General features: G+C 32.0%; 3 protein-coding genes across 3 annotated transcripts; 1 reads left to right on the top strand and 2 right to left on the bottom strand.

Moving 5' to 3' along the window:
- Positions 1-42: 42 nt before the first annotated feature.
- LOC124924821 (pectinesterase-like) lies at positions 43-2349 on the top strand. The gene is made up of 2 exons (XM_047464811.1): positions 43-1097; positions 1202-2349. The coding sequence occupies exons 1-2, from the start codon at positions 80-82 to the stop codon at positions 2347-2349; spliced, it is 2166 nt and encodes a 721-aa protein (XP_047320767.1). The 5' UTR covers positions 43-79.
- A 3131-nt stretch (positions 2350-5480) lies between these two features.
- LOC124926169 (pentatricopeptide repeat-containing protein At5g39680) lies at positions 5481-7907 on the bottom strand. The gene has a single exon (XM_047466349.1). The coding sequence runs from the start codon at positions 7806-7808 to the stop codon at positions 5664-5666; it is 2145 nt and encodes a 714-aa protein (XP_047322305.1). The 5' UTR covers positions 7809-7907; the 3' UTR covers positions 5481-5663.
- A 1775-nt stretch (positions 7908-9682) lies between these two features.
- Positions 9683-10213, bottom strand: LOC124924820 (uncharacterized protein At5g01610-like). The gene has a single exon (XM_047464809.1). The coding sequence runs from the start codon at positions 10211-10213 to the stop codon at positions 9683-9685; it is 531 nt and encodes a 176-aa protein (XP_047320765.1).
- Positions 10214-14360: the final 4147 nt, after the last annotated feature.

The raw sequence follows: 14360 nt of genomic DNA, 5'->3' as shown, positions 1-14360 counted from the left end.
CTTTGAACAGAAGGATAGTTAATAAATTTCAAATAAAAAAACTCTCAATACATCCACAACCGAAGGAAAAACAGTCATCATGGGTAGCAAGGATGGGAGCAAGAAGGGGATTGTTATCCTCGGCGTCTCTTCCTTGCTCTTGGTGGCGATGGTGATTGCGGTGACCGTAGGTGTCTCCAATAGCGGTGGTGATGATGACGAATCGAGTAAGAATTTCAACCACCAAGATATCACTGCCTCGGCCAAGGCAGTTCAATCCATCTGCCAACCGACGGAATACAAGGAAGCTTGCGAGAAAAGCTTGTCGGGAGCCAACACCACCGATGGTAAGGAGTTGGTTCAAATAGCTTTCCAGGCTGCTAAGAAGATGATCATGGAAGCCTCAGAAAACTCAACTCTCCTCAATGATTTGAAAAATGATCCCCGGACCAAACAGGCACTTGATAATTGTAAGGAATTGGCTGATACTGCGGCCATGGATCTTCAGAGATCGTTTGACCATATGTCTAACGTGGACGAGGGAAATTTCGACACCATCATTTCCAATTTGAAGATCTGGCTTAGCGGGGCCTTGACATACCAACAAACCTGTCTCGATGGGTTCGAAGGCACAAATGGAGATGCTGGAGAGAAAATGCAGCAATTTCTTAAAATAGGCATGCAATTGACTAGCAATGGTTTGTCTATGATGGACGAGATTGCTAAAGCTCTTGCTTCTCTCAACCTTCAAGGGGTCAGCCGACGGTTGCTCTCTGATGAGGACTTCATAGTTGGTCACGGAGATATTCCATACTGGGTAGAAGCAGGGGGGCGAAGACTTCTCCAAACGACGGTGGACCAACTCAAACCAAACTTGGTCGTGGCCAAGGATGGGAGCGGAGATTTCACAAACATTAGCGACGCCTTGAAGACAATTCCTCGCAACGGTGTCACCCCGTTTGTGTTGTACATCAAGGAAGGAATCTACCATGAGAGAGTTCAGTTTGACAGAAACTTGACTCATTTGGTGGTGTTTGGAGATGGCCCCAAAAAGACCAGGATCACCGGAAGCCTTAACTGGGTCGACGGGGTGTCTACTTTCAACACAGCATCCGCAGGTTTTTTGCTTTCCAAATTATATAACATGAAAATAATTTGTTCTGTTTCATTATACTTATAAAAAAAAACTCTGTTTTATTTTGAAAATCGGGTAATATTGCAGTTGTGTTGGGAGATTATTTCATTGCGAAAGACATAGGATTCGAGAACTCCGCCGGTGCTGAGAAGCATCAGGCTGTGGCGTTGCGAGTTGGCTCTGACATGTCAATCTTCTATAACTGCATTATGGACGGTTACCAGGACACCTTATATTCACATACATACAGACAATACTATCGCGATTGTGAGATCAGCGGAACCATAGATTTCATCTTCGGGGACAGTGCTTCCATGTTTCAAAACTGTACAATGAAAGTCCGAATGCCATTGTCGTACCAGGCCAACATCGTGACAGCTCAGGGACGTAAGGAGCCGCGTCAGCCTACAGGCATTGTTCTTCAGGATTGCAAGATTGTGGCGGATGCAGTATACTACCCAGAGAGAATGAAAATCAAGTCGTACCTGGCAAGACCCTGGAAGGAATATTCCAGGACTGTGATAATGGAAAGTTTCATCGATGACCTGATAAGCAGCGACGGTTACTTGCCCTGGAACGGGACATATGCATTGGAAACTTGTTACTATGTAGAGTACAACAACAGGGGACCCGGGTCGTCGAAGGCTAACAGAGTCGTGTGGCCTGGTATTAAGGAAGTGACTAAGAAGAGAATACAGCACTTCACTGCTTCGTCATTCCTTGATGCATCATCTTGGCTAGCTAAAACAGGGATCCCTTACTATCCAAACCTTGTATTCACCGCGCCATCAGACACGGTTAACGCTAAAGATGACGACGAAGAGCCTTTGCCAACCGAGACCAACAGTGCTGCAAAGAACAGTTACGAGAGCTCGGTTAAGGATCCAGGTGGTATGTCAAGTGCAGCCAACGTAATTTCCGACCCTACTAGCCAAATAGGCCCCATAGCTGCTCCTGTATCTGCCCCTGCATCTGCCCCTGTTGCTTCCACCAAACCAAAAAGCGTACCACTAACACATCCTCTTAAACCAGCAGCAGTTCTACCGCCAGCCCAATCTCCAAAACCGGCTGCCACCACGGCAAAAGAGCCATTTCCACGCAGAAAAGGGCACCATCCTGGTCGCCAATCTCGTCGTGGTGGGGGTCGTCAACAAAGTGGGAGTGGTAGTACTAATAGCTCAGATAACACAAGGAAAGCATTACTTGAACTATTTCCTTTTTGGAACAAAAATTGATTGAGGGTTATTTCTCAATATTAATTATACTTTTCATTGTTTCATCATGTGATGAATTAATGGATTGAAGATCCCTCATTATTTTCTTTTCTCAATGTTCAAAGTCAAATCATTTCCCTCATTTTTTTTTAAGTATATGTACAATTAACTCATTTAATGTGAATATATATTATATTACATTTTCTTATTTTGCACAAAAGTTATAGTTTATATCAAGCTATAGTTTAAGATTTGAATAGCATACTAATTCAGGTTAAATTTTAAGTACTAAATATTTAAATTAGTTTAATAATATATATAATTAAGGAAAAAACTCACTTAGACGTATACTTAGGCGTATGTACTTGTACAACTAGCTCATTATGTACTAATAAAAGATCATTTAAACATATGTACTATCAAAAATTGGCTCATTTAGCCTCTTTTAGTAACCATGGTTAACTTTTATTTTAAATTTATATATTTATTAATTAAATATTAATATATTTTTTCTCTCTTTCTTTTTTATTAATTATATAAGATAATTTATTTTATTCTTAATTTTTTTATTATTTTAATATATATATAATAAAATTATATATATTAGTAATTATATATATTTATTAATCAATAATAAATACTCATATAAAAATAATAAAAAAATATAAAAGATATAAAAAAAAGTAGAAAATTCATTTATTAGTAATAAATGAAAAGGAATGAGAGAAAAAATATATTAATATTTAATTATTAAATATATAAATTAAAAAATAAAAATTAATCATAGTTTACTAGAATAGGTTAAATGAGCCAATTTTTAATAGTATGTACGGTTTAAATACCTTTTATTAGTACATACGATCTAAATGAGATAGTTGTACAAGTACATACCCTAAGTGAGATAGATGTACAAGTATATACATCTAATGAGTTTTTTTTCTATAATTAATGTCTAAAAAATTATTATATTCTTATATATTAATTACTAATTTCAATATATTAAATTATATAATTTGAAATATTAAATATTAAATAAAAATAATAAAAATAAATAATATTATTTTTTAAAATTTTGTAGTGTAATTTATAATTTGTTAACTTATTTCCTTTTTTCTATTTATAATTAATTTAAATATGATCACATAATGTTTATAATATTAAAAATTTATGAATTAGGTTAAAGAGAAAAAATAAATTTGTTGTAACAAGGAACGAATAAATTAGAGTTTTGGTGAGCTTTAATTTTTTTTTAGCACGGGCTTAAAAGTATAAAAGGAAAAATATGAGTAAAACAAGTGAATGAATATGAGTTTTACCATTTTTTTAAAATAAAATATATAAACAAATAGTAAATCATTTTTTTTTAAAGTTTCATATATATTAAAAATGAAAAGAAAAAAAATATTTAAGCACAACAACAATGCATGACATGAAAATAAAAAATAAGAAAAAATAATATTTAAAAAATTATCGAGCTCGTAAATCTTAGAAAAAACGATTAACTCCCTGACAGATTCTACTGGTTTTCCTAAACGAATAATAGAAAACATCATAATAATAGTATTATGAATGATATGAATCGGACGACTACGATCATTGAAGTCCACCAAAGAATAATTGAGATGATAACCCAAATATGTAGGCATGTCATATCAGGCGCATCAATTCAAACTTTCAACAACTACCTAAGAACTCGGACATCACCCAATTAATCACAGTAATACTCCACAAATGACTCCAAATATTAGTCACCCCTCGACAATGCAAAAGTAAATGAGTTGTCGATTCAACCTTTTTTTGACACATACGACAATGATTAGCCATTATACAACATTTTTTATACACATATCGGTTAAAAAAATAAAATTAGTAGAAGTGTCACATTTTTAGAGTAAAAATAAATAAAATCGAGCCCTTAATCAATCCATCCTTGGTTGTAGTTGTAAAGATAACAAAACCCAAAAGTTATTGCAAGTGTAGTAATTTTATTAAAATTAGAAGGATTTTTTTTTATCTTTTTGGTGATATTTTTATTAAAGAGACATATTTAGTTTTTATTTTTATTTTTAAAATAAGCTTAATGTTTTAATTTTTTATTTATAATATTTTTTATTTAAATATTGTAAATATTTGTTATCAAATAAATTTATATTAAACAAGTCAGTAATTAATGCAAAAATAAAAATCATGGTTTTATATTTTCTTGCTTTAAATTTGTTATTATTTTTTATTTTATTAGACATATTTTAAGTTATATTAAATAAATATAATAATTTATATTATGATTAACCAAAAAATTTAATTTATTTAGTTAATAACTATATTTAATATATATAATATCATTAGTAAGAGTGGTTCTTAAAATTATATTTTCATCTCACATGATTTAAATTGAAGAGAAAGTTAGTTATGGACTAGCGTTAAATTTCAACATTAACAAATAAATTAATATATATATATATATATATATATATATATATATATATATATATATATATATATAATTGGACATTTCATTTTTTTAAATAGATTATGCAGTTTTTGAAGGTTTGATATGCAAATAATAGTTAACCCATTAAGTATCTCCAGTTATTTTGTATTACTATTTTTCTTAATATAACATTTAATTTAAAATTTGACAAAATAATTGAACAAAAATATTTTATGTTATTTTTATTAAACAAATGAATTTATATATGTATCTCATAAAGTAGACTACTCTCACTTATATTTCACATTTGCACTATCTAATTTTTACTATATTTGGATTAAGTTTTTTTATCTCACATTTGCAGTTAACGACACTACTTAAAACTTATACATTGTTATCTCACATTTGTAGACTTCTCTGCAAACATGATGATGAAGAGAAAACATATCAAAAAGGTAAGTAAGCTTACTGTTGAATTAGTAGTATAAACTGAAAAACAAAACAGAAAAAGTGGAAGATCTCAGATAGCCTCTAAACATCTTATAAATCAGATGATATTGGCAACCCTTGTAAGCCATTTGAGGATGAAATCATCATAGAAATCCCATAACCTGCACCAACCAGGAATTGAACCCGGGTCTGTACCGTGGCAGAGTACTATTCTACCACTAGACCACTGGTGCTTGTTCATATACACTAACATGTTTTCTAATTGTATCTATCGTAATGTTAACCTTTTTTTTAATTTTTAAATTACATGATTCTGATTACATTTGAATGTTGTGCAGGATTTGAAGTGAATATTGAAAATAAATGAATGGTGAATAAGATGAACATGATCATCCCAACTACACTTGATAATCAGGATTATTCTAATTTCTACCTAAAGCTAAGTATTCTCGTATCACCAGTAATCCGAACAAGAGCAGGTTCCACCTTGAAAGCAATGGAATCGGTTAACATCTCTCACGATTATCTCTCGATTAGTAACCTTAGCAATGAGCTTGATGGCCGAGTGACAGTCATCGCACATCCTCAAGTTCTTCATCACAATGATAGGCGCAGACTCCTGATCAGGCGTTTTCATCAACGCATAAGCGATCGCAAGTTTCTCGCTGTGGAAACTTAGATAATCCTCCTTATGCTCATCTTCAACATCGTGCAGCACAGAACCAACCGCAGGCACATATCCTAACGCCTTAATTTTAGCCAACAGCTCCCTAACTTTCTCATAAATTTGAGCAAATTCAGGATGGTTACAATCATCAGAAGCGAATACATAAGTCCTGTTTTTCATCTCCACCCAACTAACCCCTGGTTCTTTCTTGATATTTCTTTCCCTCATCAATTTACGTATATTCGCCACCCCATCCCATCTCTTAGCCTTGGCATGCATATTCGAAACAAGTATGTAAGTCCCCACATCGTCGGGATCAAGTTGCATGACCATCTCCGCCACTTCCCTCCCCAAATCATATTTCCTATGAACGTGACAAGCGTTTAGCAACGTTCGCCAAGCCACAACATCCCATCTGACTGGCGCCGACCTCATGAAGCTCAAGGCTCGGTCGAGCAGTCCAGCTCGACTCAGCAGCCCGACAATACACGTGTGGTGCTCTAACCCCGGTTCAACTCCCATTTCATTCATCAACTTTTCATAGTAGTATAACCCATCTTGCACCCAGCCAAGATGTCCACAAGCCGATAAAACCCCCACAAAAGTTACATAATTCGGACGCTCTTTAACCGCCAACATCTCTTCAAACACACCCAACGCCTCCTTACCAAGACCGTGACGAGCATACCCGTTTATCATCGCGTTCCACGTCTTACAATCTCTATATATCATCTCAACAAAAACTATCCTCCCAGCTCCAATATTCCCACCTTTCGCATACATATTGATCAAAGCGTTTCCTACAATGACATGATCCGCAAATCCTCCTTTCAAAGCTCGGCCATGAACCGAACTCCCTTGTCCAATAACTGACAAGCCGGCGCAAGATTTAAGCAGCACTGCAATCGTATACTCGTTAGGCCTTACTCGGGTCGAATCCATCTTCGAGAATAGCTTAAGCACTTCCTCGAAGAATCCATTCTGAAGGTAGGCAGTCAAGATTGACGTCCAAGATACAACGTTTAATGTTTTCTGCACGTCAAAGATTTTTCTCGCCAATGAAATGTCGCCACATTTCCCATACATGTCGATGATCGCACTGACAATAAACTCATCGGAATTGGAATTGGTATTGTAATCAAAATCTCCCGTTATTACCATTCTGCAATGAACCTGCAAACCGAGTTTCAAATTTCTAATACGCGAGCAAAGGCTGAATACATTAACGTAAGTGACACTATCCCATTCCAAATTCTCGATCACCATCATATCCAAAACTCTTAAAGCCTCGTTTACATGTTCTTGTTCAACGAGTCCGTTAATTAACGAATTGTAAGTATAAGCATCAGAACCAGGTACGGATTCAAGAATTCTCCATGCAGCATCTACATCGGAAGACATACAGTACATGTAAATAAGTGCGTTCTTAACGTATAGATGAAAGATGAATCCGGACTTGAAAGCATATCCATGACAAATGATTCCTTCCTTAAATAACCCGAATCCAACTTTAGAACAGCAAGAAATGATCGTTGCGAGAACATATTCGTTTGGCCTTAGATCACCCATGTTTCTGAATAATCTTACGGCTTCTACGGGAGAGCCGCTGTGTAAATAACCTGCCATTAATGCACTCCATGTGACAATATTTCTGTGGCGCATTCTATCGAACAGTTTACGTGCGATGTGAACATGGCCACATTTTGAATAATGGTTAATTAAGGTGTTGGTTTCTATTACGTTGTCTTCGGTGGCTCGATGAGTTACTATAAAGTGGGCATGGATTAGCTTCCCGATTGCTAATTTCTTAGCTAGGGATGATTGTTTGAGGAGGTCGAGCGCGTCTTTTTCATGGAAGGAGAATTTATGGTAATTAGATGCAGACAGACGAAGTGATGAGAATCGTGTAGGAAGTTTGAGAGAGATATTCATTTTGAGAAGACGTACGATCAGAGTGTAGAAAGTGCAGCAGGCGGCGCCGCCGTGTCTCTGCCTCTCTCCTATCTCTGTAATCGGGTAACCCTGGACTTGTTCTGGGTCCCGGGTTTTCTCGGATTTCGGGTTCAGCACAAATAAATCCAATAAAATGATCATTTTCTATTTAGTGCGGTAAAAAAAACGAAATCGATACCAGTTTCATTTTCATGGATTATTAATTAACTGATTCGGTTTATCGATTTTTTTTTTTTTTTTTATAGCTATTAACTATTCAGTTTACGATTGAACTAATAAAATTAATAATAAGTTAATTATATATTTTTATTTTATAATTTATATTAGTTTTTTTTTTTTATATTAGTTATATTATAAATAATATTTAATAATTTATATATATATATATTAATTATTTTTAAATTATAATTTATATAAAATTATTTTTTTTAAAATTTAATTTATATAGCTATTAATTTATAAATAAAGGCTTAATCAGGATTTTTTTTTTAAAAATTATGTAATAAATTAAATATTTAATTTAAAAAATTGAAATATCATTCTTAGTTAAACTCGATTAATCGATATAACAGTAGAACCAGAAACGATAAAACTGATACCAATACCGATCAATTAATCAGTTTGTAAAATAAAAGATAACACCAGACTTAACCAATACCAATACCAATATCGATCAGTTAATCGGTTTGTAAAATAAAAGATAACACCGGACTTAACCGAAACCGTTTAATCAACCGGTTGAACACCCGTATCCTCACTCTTGTTTTGGCCATTTTGTGAGGGTTAAAATATCTATAATGATTTACTTACGAGTTGGTTGGAATTATTTCTAATTTATATACTATTATTCAAAATCTCTATCTCATTCTTTTCTAATTTATTAATTAAAATATTAAAATATTTTATTTTAAATAATTATTTTTTACTCTTTTTATTAAAAGAAAGTATATACATCTATAAAATTACCATCTATCATTATTTTTTAAATAAACAAGTTTTTTTAAACTTCAATCCTATCCACACCTAACCTTGTTTGATATGGTTTTTTAGGAATTTGTTGGATTGTAGCTACTTCTTTTAGAAATTTTCTAAACTAATTAAAACCCCAAATAAACTACTCATTTTATGTTTCATAAAACAAAGTTTTTGAATAAAATCCCTAAGAAACACTCCAATAAACCAAGCTCTAAGGTGAGGTCATCCAATTGACTAGCTTAGAATAAAACAATTGTTATGACGTTTAGTTAATTAGGTACGTTTGTTAATTCACAGCTTATTATATTCTGTTTTTGATGTTTTTTTCTTTAATCGAGGAAGCTGGACATCATTGACATTCCACTTCATTTCATCTAGTTACAATTGAAACACAGTGATATTTACACAATTCTTGGTATTTAAAGTAACCTATTTATGTTTGATAGGTAAATTCCAGTTTCTTTAGGCTAAACATGTATTCTTTTGTGATTTTTAAGTAAAAAGACACCCAGAAACCGTCGGCAAAAACAACCCGAGAACGGGGATATGTAGGAGCTCGACCCACCCCGAAGAAAGAAGAAATGATCGCTGTTTGATTATGTAATTATTTTACTTTTCTTTACTCGTTTTATCCAAAATTTTCAATCGAAACTCCATCCTAAATCTAAATCTGTCCCATGTAACAACCCTAATGTTATGTCCATTTCAACCTTCCCAATCAGGAACATAATCTAAACATCATCATATCAAGAAGCTAAAAACTCAAACTGTAGAAAAAAAGATAACTATAATAATAAGAAGATATCTAAGAAGGATCTTTCCAGTTGAATCATCAAGTACTGTGATAAATACAACCATTTTGTTTGCAGTAAAATTAACTAAGAAGAAGAATGACCAACACTTAGGTTTTGACCTAATAATTCTAAACTACTATTGCAATTGAACCCACATCCACATTGAGGAGATTCCTCAAAATTATCAACAGTAAACCCTGCCCAAGCAATCCCAACCGAGAATACAAGAGAGTCGTCGCTCCGTTCAATATCAATAATATCAACCCATACGAAAAGCAACTTTACCTTAACCCCTTCTAATTTCGATAGTTTTCCTTTCTGTAAGAAACCCTTGATTGTCGATTTGTATTCCAGTTTGTACGAATTCTCAATGGCGAATCCGCAACTACCGTTCAAATAAACTGCAAACTTTCCCGTCGATTCCTCCAATTCGTACCCTGTTACGCCTTTTGGTAAGATCCCGATGGGGAAATTGTAGCTCTTAAGAACCTCGTACGCTGACGGCTGGTCGGCGGCAGATGATGAGACGAGGAAGAAGAACGAGATCAAGGCTGAGATGATGATGATGATGATGGTCGATCGTTGATGATGATGCGGCGGAAATGAAAAACCCATAGCTTCCTTCCTGAATCGATCTGGTTTTCTTTTTCTTCTTATTCTGAAACCGGTCGGTCGGTCGGTCGGTCTAGATCAGAGCATGAAGAAGGAAAAGGAAGAATGATAGTTGAAGCAGCAGTTTACCTAATAGCAATTGGGCCATCTCTAATAAGAAAACTAATTCTTTGAGAGGGACGTTTTGTTTTTAATATAAAATAATAGTTTAGGATATATAATCAACATAAAAATACTTTAAAAAAATAAATAATTACAATAATATTATTTAAACTAATTACTTTTTATTTTTATTTTTTTAAGTATTGTGACGGATTAGATCGATAATCGCACTTAAAACACCTTATTAAATTTTATTAAATTGAGTGGTGATAATTATAAGAAGGTCGGACTAGCCTTTCAATGAAAAAAATATAATAATAATTTATATAACAAAATTCATTCTTCAATGTTAAATAATCTCCAAATGTTTAAAACTCAAAATGACCCCCCCGGTCAAATAATTAATCTTAAATTCAAAAAAAAATATCATACAAACTTTTGTAACACTACCTATATATTTATCAAATTTATAAATCAAACTCAAATAATTTATTTATTCAATTAGAAAAAATTATGATAAAATTAATTATACATTAATAAATTTATACATATTAAAAAAATTAAACATTATTAATCCTAATTTTATTACTTGTGACTAATTTTTATTATTTATCTTGTATTTTTATTTAGTACGAAGAACATAATTTTTATGTTTGATTATTAATTTAATATTTTTTTATTTGATTTTTTTTCTTAGATTTTTCTCTATTTGATTTATTTAATTTTTTTAGTTGGTAATTTTTTTTTCCTAACTTTGTGTTTTATTTTAATGAAATTGTTTTATTATTTTTTTTATCAATATTATTCATCGTTATAAATTTATGATATGTACAAAAAATATTAATAAAAAAATATAGGATAAAAACAAAAAAATAAATATTTAAATAAAATTAATACATATCAATAATCTTTTTTACATTAAACTTCATAGTTAAACAAAATGCAAACTAAAAAAAGGATAAAATTTACTCACATATCAATAGTAGAAGGACTCATTTATAATTTTGAAAATCAACTTATGTGAATAGTGTAACGCAAACACAATTTGGGTTTTGAGTTTCAGTATGGGTTAAAGGAGATGGTCTTAAAAATCAGACATTTCAATTCTGTAATATGCATTTAAATTTAATGATAAAAATTGGTTCTTCCCAAAAATGTATTAAGATAGTTCAAAATTAAAAGATTTGTCCAAACTGTAAAGTTAAATTAATGTATATAATATTTAGAAAATTTATAAAACCCCATAGTCAAAACCTTATTTTAACTTAAGATTTGTATGAACCATTTATTTTTATATGAAAATTCTTGTTTACACTCTTATCATTTTCAAAGTTCATATGTTTATTAAAAAAATAAAGAATTTTTTTGTCTAAATTATCAATAACTTGTCTCAAATACTATGATTCATTTAGCCTCACATTTTCATGTTTCCTTTAAAGAAAGAAAAAGAAGATAACCCTAGCTCTTCATTAAACCAAATCTTCACATGTTCAGATGCCCACCTTTTTGTGATGAATTTGATTATCAATGAAGTTTTCAGACCATAGTTCTCAAATAAAAGGTTGTTAATCGGTCGAATTCAAGCATCTATATATGCTCATTATTTTTTAACAACTATAATATTAGCTTATGGCCATCATGTGAATATTGTTTTTATATTTATGAATGTATTATTTCAATAACAAGAAATATTACATGGTTGAGCTAAACTCATACTTAGGATCGATGCTTGCAAAATTGAGACAAGGAAGTGTCATCATTGATACAGCTTTGAAGAACCCTAAAGGCTTTAAGTGGTTGAGCTAAACTCGCATTAGTATGATCAAACATTGAATTTGCCACATAAAAAATTTAAACACTTTTATGCGCGGAGGTGCAAAGCTAGCTTCTATCGTCATTTACCAGGAGGTCACATGAGAAATTTGTTCGATATTCAGGGGAAGGCATCAACTCTTAGGCACTTGGTTATACGATAGGATTGGATTTTGCCTATTTTCACGACATGAGTACTATATCATCCAAATGATTTGTATATCGATTTTCAAAACCTCAAACACTCGATAATTCATAGATGAAAGGAAGGTTCAGTTTGATCAAATTGATTCAAATTAACGAGTTAAATATTTGATTATTCTGTTTGACCTTTTAGAATTTTTAGCTGTAACAAGAAAATAATGAACAAGAAATGATAATAAATGTAAATTTAGATAATTTAAGGACAAATTTGAGCAATAATTCCTCTTTAAAAATTAATTAAGGGTTGAATATTTAGATTAAGTAAAATAATAACATATACTATAACTAGTTATTATAGTAATATTATAATTATGTAGTTTAAATAAAGAGAAATGATTGAAATATAAAAAAAAATGGCAAGAAATTGTAAGGAAAGATGAGTTTTATTTATTTATTGAAAATATGAAAAATCTCATTCTTGTTAGACTTTTAATCTAGATGACACATCATTTATTACAATTTCTTGTCAATATTTTTCATATTCTTTATCATTACTCTTAAATAGATAATTTTAACTGTCGTTCATAATCTTTGATAGAGATTCTTTCGACGTCATTTCATTGGTTCATTCGACTTGTTCTACTTCATTCATCTTCATTAAAAAATTCAAATGAGTTTGTCTTTTGAGAAATCCTTAACAAATCGCAAAATTTAACACCGATTAAACTTTTTTCCCATTTGAATAAATATGACACAAATTTACAAAATTATATTGAATTGTTATTTTTTGTTGGATGGTCAATGAATTGGACATAGGAGAGGAGAGAAGAAGATTAAGAATGATGCGTAACTTCTTATTGTTCGCGTTTTCATTTTCTGATTGTCAAATACTCAATGTTTGTTGTTCGGAAAATGTTATCTGTTTTCGAAGCTTTTCGAGTCCGCTCTCCGGCAGGGGACCGGCGAGGGTATCATCCCATAGGTGCTTCAGTAAGATCATAGTATCTATAGATAGATAGATTGATAGATAGGACTACTTCAAAGGATGAAAAATGCGACAAGTAAATTAAATTGAATATTTGTGTATGGAGGAGAAATGAGCTTTTAAAAGATCGAATCAGATGAAAGAAAGAAAGGGTAGAAACGGAATAATAGACCGTTTAATTTATACAAGATGATAATAAGATAAGGAGGAGGTGGGACACGTCATTCTGACTGACTGGCGTGACAAGTCACAAGTGGCACTTTCAAACAAGATTTAGATGCCATGTCACGCGAGCGAGGACCATTCTTCAGATTCAAAAGGCCATTTTGCCTTATTCAACTTTTTATTTATTAAATAACTTCTTTTTAAACTAATAATATAACCTTCATATACTTTTAATTTAAATATCTTTCTAAATAATTTATTTTAAATTATTATTTATATTGTTTCTAAACATTTATTTTTATTTAAAATATATATATTTATTTTTATTTGAATTTATACTATAAATATATAAACGCATTTAAAATACTATAAATGATATAGAGAACGAATTGGGGGAACGAAATGGGGAGCGAAGCCACCTGGCATGCCATGGAGGAAAGAGAAAAAAATTACATCTCCTCTCTAGCAGACCCTCAGATCATTTCCCGCTCATCAAACAAAACCCTTCTTATTCTTCTTCTTCCATTTTCTTCACCATCGGCACGCTGTTTATCATCTTCTCATTCCATTCTTTAGATTCGTCTTCATTCGCGCCGTCTAGTTTCTTCTCCTTACATTCTTTAGATTCGTCTTCATCCTCGTCGTTTAACTTCTTACTGTTATTGCGTCTTCATCCTCGTCGTCCTTCCGTTCTTTAGTTTCGTCTTCATCCTCGTCGTCTTCTCCTTGCGTTTTATTTATATTCGTCTTCGTCACTGTCCGACTGTCCGATTAGCTTCTTCTTCTAATGGTATATCTTCTCTGCCATCATAGCTTACTATTTTCTTTGTTTTATTGTTCTTCTGTTTGTTTCTTGGATTCACATTTTTTTTGTTGTTATGTGATTGTTATGTGTAGGAACCAATATGTAGCTAGAACCTGTATAAAACTGTTAATATTTTT

Source organism: Impatiens glandulifera, chromosome 2 (genome assembly GCF_907164915.1).
Source record: "Impatiens glandulifera chromosome 2, dImpGla2.1, whole genome shotgun sequence".
Lineage (NCBI taxonomy): Eukaryota > Viridiplantae > Streptophyta > Magnoliopsida > Ericales > Balsaminaceae > Impatiens > Impatiens glandulifera.
This window is presented reverse-complemented; position numbering and strand designations above follow the sequence as displayed.